At 40.5% G+C, this 12,149-nt stretch overlaps 1 protein-coding gene across 1 annotated transcript in view; it reads left to right on the top strand.

The window, feature by feature from the left end:
• The first annotated feature begins 974 nt into the window (after nucleotides 1-974).
• The window catches only part of ESR2 (estrogen receptor 2), a 42,898-nt gene continuing 31,723 nt past the window's right edge, over nucleotides 975-12,149 (top strand). The window contains exons 1-2 of the mRNA XM_071426260.1: nucleotides 975-1,201; nucleotides 11,520-11,992. Coding sequence (XP_071282361.1) covers nucleotides 11,559-11,992 — 434 coding nt within the window. The 5' untranslated portion in view covers nucleotides 975-1,201; nucleotides 11,520-11,558. The remainder of the gene's footprint in view (nucleotides 1,202-11,519; nucleotides 11,993-12,149) is intronic.

Here is a 12,149-nt window from a genome sequence, read left to right as displayed (position 1 = left end):
GTTGATAACGGAGGGATAATTTTATTATCACTGGACGGTGCTTACACAGAGTCCAAGCTTCTCAACACCCCACCAGTGAGGAAACTGGGGCTGCACAGGCAGCTAGGAAGGGACACAGCCAGGACAGCTGACCAAAGGTGTGTCCCAGAGCACGGGGTGTCATGCTCAGCAAAAAAAACTGGGGGAAGAGGAAGGAAGCGGGAGGGGGACATTTGGAATGATGGCATTTGTCTTCTCCAGTCACTGTTAGAAGTGATGTAGCCCTTCTTTCCTGCCTGCCCATGGGAAGTGATGAATGAATCCCCTGTTTTGCCTTGCTCGTGTGGGAGACTTTTGCCTCACCTATTCAACTGTTTTTATTTCAACCCACGAGTTTTCTCACTTTACTCTTCCAATTCTCTCCCCCATCTCACTGAGGGGAAGTGTGTGAGTGGCTGTGTGGTGCTTAGTTGCAGGCTGGGGTTAAAGCATCCATAAGCTTTTTTTAAAGCATAAAAAGCTTTGTTTTACATGCAGTAAAACAAAGCTATTATCCCAAATGGGTTCCAGTTAATTTGCGTTTCTTGAAAATGAATGTAGCTACATCAAAGAAAAATACCCCCCCTTTGTCTGTGTTTGTGCATCTGGTATTTAAAAAACAATGCCAAAGGAGTTTATTTATTATGCTGCCCAAAATGTCTAAGATGAGTACATTTCTGCTTCAGAGCAAATGTTAATTATGTTTCAGGTTTTCCTGTGACAAAGATATAAAAAGTTTGATTTAGCCTTTTAAAAACCTCAGTGTTTGATGCCAGAAAATGCTGGTTAATTAACCTTCAGATTTCTGTGCTACATATGAGAATGCTTGGCTTATAAAATGATTCCATCATGTAAGAGCCTTAACTGCAGTGAACGACAAATTCAGAGGCTTGTTATGTCAGAAAGGAGGAGGAGGAACTTCTGTTTAGGTCTTGCCTTCAGAGGGAAAGGAAACACTGATAGTATCCCTGTAACCTTGCACTGATGAGCAGGCACCACATTGCTTTGGAAAGATTCATATTTGAGATCTGATGACTAAGTGGTGGTGGGAACAGCTGCTTTTAGAATCAGAGATAAAGGAAAAAAGGAAAACAAATCCAGAATTGCTATGAGAAAATCTTGCTGACATGTAATGCTGTCAGAGCATTTATAAAGAACAGAAACCCTATTCAGTGTCATTCAGGTACGTGCTATATTGAATGGAATATTTATTGTTGTAAATGTTGCCAAAGGTCTGCAATTGATAATCTCTGGATTTATGAACAATAGCCTCTGTGAGAGAAATGAGATAGGAAAAATTATTGAGAGTATTAATTTTGGTTGCAGTGTAAATTTGTTCTTAAAGTCTATCAGTTTATGCAGATTAAGTGTTCTTCCAATGAGCTTGGGGTTTTTAAATATTTGTGGATACAGGGAAAATGATGCAACTTTGCTATATTTTAGGTCTTTGGCTTAAGAATCTTATTGGAATAGGATTGCTGCACTGAGAGCAGAAGGAGTATTTTGGAACATACATGGTGTTTTAAGGTTTTTGGGAAATTCCACAGATAAATATACTAATAAAAGGTAAATGCCTCTTCCAAGCATCATAGCAATTGGTATAACCTGATCCAAACCAAATTGGAGTTACTGGAGCTCTCTTGACTTGACTTTTGAAATTCCAAGTCTCTCACTGATAAATGTCTCCGGTTTTGTTTTGACAGTTCTGAAGCAGTTTTCCCATTGAAGTCAGTGGTATAGATTTACACTCTTTTATTAACATCTTCAGCTTTAAGAAGGATCTTCCTCATTAGACAATGAGATCCAAGCCTGTTTTTTAAGTTTGGTTTTGGCACTGCTAAAAGGTTTATTTAACAATAACTAAAGATTGGGCAGCACATGTGTAAATCTTCATCAAACCCATCAGAACCTTTGCCTGAATGCTCGTAAAAGACTTTTGGCTAGAAATGGCAAGAATGATCTGATCTTTAATCCTGGATGCTTTATAACAAAGGCTTTATTAGAGAAAATAAATTACAGCCTGGAGAGAGGATGGGATAAACAGCAAATTGTGCAGTTTATACCTTGGAATGGTTGGTAAATGTGCTATTTCTTTCTGGGAAAGGGTTCAGCCTTGTCATACAGAGAATGATGCACAATTACAATTTGTGTGTAGAGAAAGTTTTGATATGATTATGGGTGGCATGAGAAACTGCTTTTGACCATAAAGTCATTTACCATTTGCTTCTGATGTGCTCAGTGTTACCAGCAATGTGTTTCCTCATCCATATCCTTGAAATTCCTTGCTCATCTGTTGTCCCCACAAGAGGGGGAGTTCTAAGACTGGTGCTTTTACTGAAGCAACAAATACATGCTGTATTTCTGATTTAAAGCTTGAAAACTTTTATTTGTCATTTGAGAACTTTATTAAAATTCTTCTTTCTGTTTATGAGCAAAGTTCAAGCACTGCTCTGTGGCTGTCCTCCTGTTTGCTTTCCTTTCTGAACTTCCCTGTACCTCTTAAACTAGGATGTATCTTGCATTTTGCAGACACAGTGACTGTAACACAGCATTAGTGGAAGACAGTTCTAGTGTCTTCCCTGTCAGGCTGGTAATTCTGTGTGTGAGTGAACAGCTCAGTTTCCTCAGGCTTTCAAAGGAGAAATAACAATACAAATTTTGGACCTGAAGGGATGGAGCAAATCTGATGCTTCTTTGCAGTTTATCTCATCAGTGCTGTAAATGAGAACCAGTAAATGGAGCTCCAAGTATTGCTGGAGAAAGTGGAAAAACACAAACTATTTTATATCCTTTATATCCTTTTATATCCTTATATCCAATTTTTTTGGCTGATAACCTGAAAAACTTTAAATATCACAGGAAGAAAATGCTCATAGTTTTAGAGGTGTTCTTAAAATGTTGCAACTGCAGAACTGTCTTCAAGAAGTCAAATGAGAGTGTCTATAATGATGTTCTGATCAAGAATGGGTTAAAATATATTAATTAAAACAACTATAAATCCAGTTAGTATATAATCTCTTTAAATACTCTTAGTTTTAGTTCTAGTTCTTGAATATTGGCTTAAAGGTAAAAGTAGCAAAGAGCTTACAGTGATAAGGGATGGTGATCCAGGGGGCTGACCAGATTTTATATCCACTATTTTACTGTGCTCCTCTGCAGCTATCTGCAGCATGCCTTTGCTAGCAGCAAGAAATATTCACATAAAAGAGTTTGCTGGTCCATTCCTTGAGAGACAGGACATAAGCTCAGCAGGCAGAAATTCCAGAAAAATGTCTCAGATTTCATTTTAATAAGACTAGGAGGGCATTACAATTTTGTCTTAATTAATATGTTCGACAAATGTCCATCTGTGAGAATCATCAACAGAATTCCAACTGACTCGGCTGAGACAGGATTGTACTCACAATAAAAGGCAGGTTTTCATGTCTAGGTTAATGATAAAACAAATCTAGAACAGCTTGCTTTGTTTAAGGGACTAAAACATATGCACAAACTTTTGTTACCTGTGGATGGTGCTAAACATACCAGACCTGGGATTTCGTGCAGCTTTATAAGAGTGTTTCACAGCTTGAAAGGCAGGAATAAGCAATGCCTTGGTTTCTGTGATCTTTCAGTGATTTAGTGATGGTGGAGAAAAAGTAAAGGCATGGTGGCTCATTTATGAGGTGCTTTTAAGTATTTTAAGTCATCAAAAATCAGGTATCAAAAACTGCATTGAAAAAACTTTAAAATAAAGTTAGAATGAAATTGCAGAAGCAAAGATATTTAATCTTGAATTTGTGGTTAATGTGAAAATGCACAACAAAATTAATACAATTGGAATAATCTTTTAGAGAAATTCCAGTAAGAAAATCAGTTTACTATAGCTAAAACCAGATAAGCAGCCAGAGGAGTTCTGCATTTTGTACATATTCAGACACAGATTTCATTTCTATACCATGGTAGAAAAGATTGCTTACTCAAGTTTTATGACTAAAAAGAGAGAAGTTTTACACTTTTCATGTGCTCTTTGGCTACCTAAATTAATCCTATGGCATGAATCATTTGCATTGTGAAGAGGCTGTATGAAAGAAACCACTGTAAATAACACCATTTTATTTGGGGGGAGGAGAAAGTAGAATAAGACATATTGCAAATTGGTCTGATAGGAAAAAAGTCCACTGCTTTTTCTTCACTCTTTAGGTCACTGAGATCTGAAAAAATTATTCTCTGACAACATTTCTGCAAGGAAGGTTTTCTTCTGCCAAAGACTGCTCTGGTTATCACCATTGCTTCTGAGCCTCACAAAGCAGGAGGTTATTTGAGGAGCCTGAGGCAGGGCATGCTCAAGGGAAAGCTTAGCCAGGAGCAATGAATCCTGCATTTCTGACATCCATGCCAAACAGAACCTCCCACCCTGGCTTTTGGAGCTCTGGCAGCTCAGATCTGCCAGGGTGGTGGAGCATGACCTGCAGAAATAGATGAGTTCCCATAATTTGGGGATGTGTCCCACCCACTTGTCTGCCCAACATCAGACTTGTTGCCTATAGATTGCCAGGGGTCAGGTTTTAAGGGGCAGTAAAGACTTTTTTGTGCATTGGCAAAAGGACTTTTGATCTTTTCACTGGTCTTTATGCCTAGTGCAGAACAGCTGCTACCAGGGAAAGTCTCATCTTTGCTTTCATCAACAATGAGATAGTATCTCCCCTGAGAGTGTAGGAATTTTCAATTCCTGCTCTATCCCTATTGCCTGATTTACTTGTTTTTCTTCACATATTGACTTTTTTAGCCACCATCTCTTTCCTCTCAAATTTCTGCCTGGCATGAGTGCATTGCTGCAGGCTCTGCTCTCTTCATGCTGCTGTATATCCTCACAGCCCTCAGTGGGCAAACTGCAGTGGGAAAAGGGAAATAAACAAGGTGGAGTTTTCAGTCCCCAATTTATTTATAATACAAGAGCTGCTGATTTGTTGTAAGAGTAAATAGAAAGAACTTGACTTGAGTCAAAAAATCTCAGCCCCTGTGCCAGCTCATGTCTATACCCTGCCAATAACAGAGACAGTTATTCAGAAACCCTCCAAGCTATGTAAAAGTTCTATTGGGCAAAATGAGGTATTTTACCCATGTGCTTTTTCTCTTGTTGAGGGCAGAGGATTGAGCATGGCATTCTGCTCCTCAGCAGACTAGAGTGGTGGAACATCTTTGATGGTGATGTGGGCAGGGGGATTTAGGTGCTGATCACCAAGTTTGCTGATGGCACCAGGCTCTGGGGTGCAGTCTCTGCTCTGCTCTTGTGAAAGCCCGGCTAGAGTGCTGCATCCAGCTCTGGGACCCTCAACATCAGAAAGACAAAGAAAATAAGATTCAGTGAGTCCAGAGGAGGCCATGAAATTCATCAGAGGGCTGGAGCATGTCTCATATGAGCACAGGCTGAGAGAGCTGGGGTTGTTCAGACTGGAGAAGAGAAAGCTCTGGTACTTCCAGTGCCTAAAGGGGCTCCAGGAGAGCTGAAGAGGGGCTTTTTTACCCAGATGTGTAGTGACAGAACAAGACAGAATGGCTTCAAACTGAAAGAGAACAGGTTTAGGTTGGATATTAGGAAGAAATTCTTTACTGTGAGGGTGGTGAGCCACTGGCACAGGTTTCCCAGAGAAACTGTGGATGCCCCATCCCTGGAAATGTTCAAAGCCAGGCTGGATTGAGTTCTGAGCAGCCTGGTCTCGTGGAATGTGTCCCTGCCCATGGCTGGGGGGCTTGAAATGAGGTAATCTTCAAGGTCCCTTCCAACCCAACCCAAACCATTCAAGGATTCAGTTATAATTCTATGAATACACTTTTTGTAAATTACTAGAAAGAAATGGAGTGGAGGAAGGCATAAGTACCTTTGTTCTAGGACACTGTCATTAAGAGGGAAATGTTGATTGAAGGAATTAATTCCTCCTGGATCCAAGGAACAGGTGTATTCCATGCTGTTGGGACAGAGCTATGGTGTGGCAATCAAAACAAGAATAATTCTTTTAGAATTAGCTTCCCTAATTGGTATGTGCTGAGAGACCCAAGTGTGCTTCAGAGATGCTGCATGCAGATGCACATCCCAGATCCCTGAAAATCTAAATCCCCATGCTGCTCTTCCCTGCCCTTTCTTGTATCAGAGATGCTTTCTTTTTAATAATGAAGTTCTTACTGGAAAAGGGTGCTATTCTTTGTACTGGCTTCTGCCATGATACTGCTGCAGATTGAAGCATGATTACAAAATCCTCAGATAGATCCTTGTAATTATACTTTGTGTAATAGTTTAAATAGATGTTTCTTTTCTAATGGAACACACTAAAATTTTCATGCTGAAATGCAAATATTCTTTTTGACCAAAAAGTCAAAATAAATGAAATAATTACATGGAAAGTAAAGGAGCTGAAGTGTCTCAGTTTGCATTTGTATTCTTGAGCAGGACAGTGGCTTTTCATTTCTGGTGCCTGAAACCCTAAGTCTATGAAACAATACTTAAGAGATACAAATCAGAGAAAGCTTAAATCCACTCTCAGATCTGGTAACATTTTAATGGTCCACAAATTGAAAGGCCACAAGTAAAGTCAACCTTAACTCTAGTTTGAACTGAGATCTGAAAATATTTTTCAGTAATGGGAAGGTGGATAGGGAAATCTAGAGAGCAATCAATCAAGCATCCTGCTCAAAGTGAGTCTTTTTTAATCTTTCCAAAGATAGGGATTTCACAGCCTTTCTGGATACCCTGTTCCTGCCATAATTCTCACTGTGGAGAATTTTCCCCATGTTTTACTGGGATTTCCCTTGCACTGGCATCTGTGATCTCCTGAGCTGTGCACTTTCTGTAAAAAGAGTCTGGACTCCTTGTCTTTGTAACTCAGGGGGTAGAAGACTGAAGTTGTGTATTCCTCTAGTGGAACAAATCCAGCTCCTTTGGTGCCCCCATGTCATATCCACTGAGCTCTGACATGTATTTATGAATGTTTAGAGTAATCTAGGAGTTGTCAGTGTTCTGAGTAACTTTAGGCTAACACAGACTAGAGAGTGGTCATTTTGCTGGTTTCAAAGTATTTTTTCCTGTGTGATTTTGAGCTGCACTATTTTATTTAGAGTTGGTCTTGAGGCCATTGAGGACAGGTTATTAATTTTGGAGGAATGAGTACAATATCTGAAGTTTGGACAGACAGCTGTGTTTTGTATTTTGCTTCCCTATCTCTCCCTTACTTGTTGCATCCAGTCCTTCTCAGGTAATAAGAAACCTGTTTACTTGCCTGCCTTCTGTTGGCAATATCTGGCACTGCTGTGTTTAATGAGTAATAAGTTTGTCACAAAACCTGAAGCACAAGTATCATCTGCATCAGGAATGACTTTCCTTTAGTAATCCTTTTCCAGAAGATGAGTCAGTTTATTGCTGCAGGGAGTTGTGTAAAATGTAACTGAAGAGAATATTAATAGAATGCTCTGTGAGATGACTGAGGATCTTTGGCTGTGGGGTGGTGGAATGCACGCTTGCTGAATCACCTCTATTAAACCCAAAGGCACAATGATTGCACTTTAGTCTAAGCCTAGCAGAGAGAAAAAGGTCATCTTGATTCTCTATTGCAAAAAATCTTTACTCAAAAAATATACAAAATGCTAAGCAGTTTGTAGTGTATGTTGATGGAAGGGTGCCTGAGAACATCCATCACTCCCTTGCTTTTTGAAGAGTTGTACTTTTCTAGGAAAAGCTATTGTACTGTGTTCCCAGGCAGGCACCCTGCCTTCTCCACCTATTTTTCCCCTTTCCAAAACTAAAAAAAAAAAACCCCAAACAACCAAAAAAACCTAAAACTGGAAAAAAATTAATTAGTTTTTTTCCCACAAGGCTTTTAAAGAGGTACTTGGTATAGGTAATGTGCAGTAAGAGGCTTTTGAGGTTGCTGAAATACGTCAGATGGCTTAATTATTTACCCATGTGTCTGTTTGACTATGACATCTAAACCAGTCCTTGTGCCTCATCTGGCATGTCTTGCATGGTGACTCAAGATACATTCAGTTGTTGTAGAGTTATTCAAAGACAAGAAACTTAATTTTTTTTAATTTTTTTTTTTTTTTTTTTTTTGGATGGAGAATATTAATAACATTAATTTTTTCCCTACATCCTCATGGATAGTGGTGTCATCCTCAGGGTGCTGGAGCTAATGAAGCTGCTTTATGTCAGAAGTGAATCCTGCCTGTAGTGTCTTAGATTTGTGAATGGTAAGTGTTACTTGAGGGACTGGCCAGAATGGCTGTTGTTTACTTAATAATTGGCATTTCAGTTGTTGAATATCTTGCTAAGCTAAACTGACTTCAGTGGACTGAAACATTTGCAGGCTCCCAGGAGACTGGGATATAAAAATAATAGACACCTGTTTTGTTTCTGTGTCTGGTACAGATCTAGTGCAGAGCTGACAGACTGCATCTAAATAATGTATTTTATCATTGAATCTTGCTTTTAAAATCTTTTTTCCGAGGAAGAGGGCGTGTTGGGACAGGAGTTCACTTTAGGAAGTAGTTCGTTTCTGTTTCATGAGTAGTGTTTAGGATATTATACCAGGATGGAACAAATTTATTTATTGTAATCCTTGCATTAAATGTGGTTGTGCTTCCTTCTGAGGTGTTTGTGGAGTTTTTCTCACGTCTCAGATCTTGAGATCTGTTTCCCTCATTCTTCAGTTCTTCTTTAAGACACACAACTTCACAGTTCAGCAGGCAATTTTTAGGGCCTTCTGAGCAATAATGCATAATTTCTGCAGTCTCACTTTATTTGTGAGGCTCTGGGCTCCCCATCTGAAATTCTCTGTGTAAAGAAATGTGATCAACGTGATCTCATGTAGATCCATAGTCTACTGTGGCTGGACTATTTCTGCTCCCCAAGTTAATAATCTCAGGTCAATACTGTTATTTTTTCACTACATTACAGCCTGTTGAAGACCATGAGTGCAGTTTTCTTTAACCTGCTGGACCCCAGAGTCTCCTTCTCTTGTAAATAAGTTATGAGCAGAGTGGAAGGCTGTGCTGACTTCTTATCCTTCTGTGAACTCTTCCCCTAAAACAAGCTTCCCTCTTGCTTCTGGTAACTTCTGTGCATGTTTCTAAATGCTGTGTGTTGCCCTTTGGAGACAATATCTCCTTCTGCTAAGCACACGCTCATTAGTGGGTTTCCTCTGCAGAAAAACATGACTCAAATCTCAGCTGATTTCTGTTCATAAAATTCCGTAGTAGCAGCTCTGTGTTCTCCCTGCTTCCACAGTGTGCAGGCATTTATTTGCTAAATGCTGAGGGAAACCACACCACCAGTTTGCCTGCTGCAAAAGCTGGCACAGCAGAATGTCTCTGGCTGACTGGAACAGAGATGTGGCTGTGATGCTGCTCAGGCCCTTCCCTCCAGAGGGTTTGGGGTTCCCCTGTGCTGGGTGCCCTTCCAAAGGAGGCAGAGGGACAAAGAAAGCACAGACAGCTTTTGTTGGACGTGCCAGATCCTCTGGCAGAGTGCCCATGCTCATCCTGAGTACCTGCAGCCTCTGACACTGCAAGGGGAATTCAGCTTTGCTTATACTGAATCTTTAAATGTGTGCTGAATCCAGCGTGCTCATTTGGCTCACCCGTAGTAACCCCTGAAAATACTCCTAATTTTATTTGTTCCATCATTTCCTTCTAAAAAATTACCCAGCCCATAACCTGGGAGTGAAAGCACCTTTAGTTTTATCAGTGGTTTTTCTGCAGTGGAGTTTGCACAATGCCTGGTTTTTCCTGGAGGAGGCTATGAAGCATCTGGTGGGGGCAGATGAAGTGTGTGGGTTGTGTGAGGGGTGAGGTCAGAATCCCCTGCTTGGGCTGCTCTGGAGGTCCAGTCCAAGAACTGCTGGACACAAACAGCTGCTGAGATATCTCATTTTCCTGTTTCCCACAAAGGAAAAAACAGCAGCTGGGTCTGAATTGCCTGAGCTGATTTAAATGAGTTTCTGGTTATTTCTACACATATCTTCAGTTTCACTGCCAGAGTGCAGGGTGAGGAGGAAGGAAAGACTCTCAATTATCCATTTTAGTCAAAAAGACTATTTCTTACATTTTCTGTTAATGCTTCTACTCTCAGTCCTCACCCTAGAGGAGGAAAAAGTATCAATGCCCCAAGGTGGCACACTAGAAATGCCATTGGCCTGAGAGCTTTGGGGACAGGGAGGTTGCTGGTACTTCAACAAACCCATGCTTGAATCTTCCTCATCTTCTTTATGGTCATGTGAGGCAAAAAAAGGTAAGAAGATTTAGCATCTATACCTTGGCCACTTGTGGAATAGCAAAGCTGTGGGTGAATGTTTAGCTATCCTGTGGTTTCTCATGTTAGGATCTGATTGCCATATGTAAAAGTACATTGCAATATCAGTTCTGGGGCTGAAACTTGCTCTTTTGGATACAGAATTGTTTTGAATTGCAAACTAAGTCTGTTTTCAGAGCTGGAACAAATTGCAGATGAAACTCTTAGTGAAGAATAAAGAAAAAATGTTTTTAATGCTACAGTAAAATAATGCTTCTAGGACGGGGTCTGTCTCAGGAGAATAATTTTGGTGGGCTTTTTTTTTTTCTTCTTTTCAAAATTCTTTTCTCTCTTATATAATTTGTGTATGCCTGAATCTGGCAAAGAGTATTTACTGTGGGCAATTTAAGGTCTTGGTTTCGATAGCTGAGTGAGATGGGAGAAAGGACAGGGGGCAGTTGGGACGGGGATGGAGAGTTGCAGGGAATTATAAAACTTCTGGACCTTATGAAATCACTTGAGTTCTATTGTCAGCTTTGGAAATATCTGCATTTTATGATTTCTACTTTTCTAATGGCTCTGTTCAGAGCTGCTGTGCCCAGGGACCTCTCAGTGATGAAGTTGCACCTTGCTGACATCCACTCCCTGTGTTCCTCCTCTGTGCAGTGGAGCTGTGGATTTGGAGGGTGTAGGGGATGTGCATGTGTGTTTGTGTGTTTGTCTGCTTTCACAATGCCTGCTGTTACATGTTTGTGATGGAAAAGGGGAGCACCCTGGAGCACAAGGCTGAAGGCTGTGGTGCAGTTAACAGCAGGAGATGGTGAGTTGTTATAAAGAGAATTGATTTCTCCTCCAGAGCTGTGGACCTTGGGGTAATTTTTCTCTGATAGAGAGCAGATTTACCCTGTTTGTAACTCCTGGTAAGATCCAAGTTGTCACCTTTATCTTTGTTTCAGGCAGGCCTCAAATAGTTTTGTTCCTAAAATTATTATTATTTTTTAAGGGAGTCTGAACTCAATGTGTGTTTTAGCCTTTATTTTTAAGGATAATCTAGAAAACTTTCTTTAACTTAAAGGCAGTAAATTTGTACATTGACTATTTAAGTGCACTTGGTATGCAATCTGTTTTAACGAGACGTTTTTATGTTTTCTGATTTACTGGTTCCTTTTTTCTTTTATAGAAAAGACCAAATGCAGAGCTTTTTTATTTTCTAATTTTTTTTTTTAATTCTTTATTGTCTTAGGATGAATATTTAAACAGCCCTCTTCAATCTCGCTTCAAAATGTCCCTGTGCACGTCTTCTCACAAGGACTTTTCTCAGTTGCTGCCACTTCAGGATATTGGATGCAATAAAACAGAAATTAAAAATTCACCTGCTGGTGTCATCTCTCCAGTTCCTTACAGCTGCAATCAGTCCACGCTGGCAGCAGAGCACAGTCCAGTCTACCTTCCTTCATCTTTCATGGAAAACAGGCACGAATACTCCACCATGGCATTCTGCGGCCCCGCTGTGGTCAACTACAACATTGCCAGCAATTTTGGGGACCCAGAGGGCGTGGCAGCCAGGCAAACCTCGAGCCCCAGTGCTCTGTGGTCTGCTCCTGGCCACCTGTCCCCTCTGGCCCTGCACTGCCAGAGCTCCCTGCTGTATGCAGAGCAGCCCAAGAGCCTGTGGTGCGAGGCGCGCCCCATGGAGCCCGTGCTGCCCGGGAGCAGGTCAGTGCTGCTTGCTGCTTTACAGCTTGGCTGAGCATTATTTACTGCTTCCTTAGCTCAGGGCTTTGCTTTTTGCTTTTGAATTAAAGTAAAAGCTTTTTACTTTTGAATTAAAGTAAAAGCTTTTTACTTTTGAATTAAAGTCATTGCTCCCTCT

The sequence above is a fragment of the Agelaius tricolor genome, unplaced genomic scaffold (assembly GCF_023055355.1).
Source record: "Agelaius tricolor isolate 1412-34295 unplaced genomic scaffold, bAgeTri1.0.p SCAF_5, whole genome shotgun sequence".
In the NCBI taxonomy this organism is placed as follows: Eukaryota; Metazoa; Chordata; class Aves; order Passeriformes; family Icteridae; genus Agelaius; species Agelaius tricolor.
The sequence above is the reverse complement of the archived record's forward strand: the minus strand, read 5'-3'. Positions and strand labels throughout refer to the sequence as shown.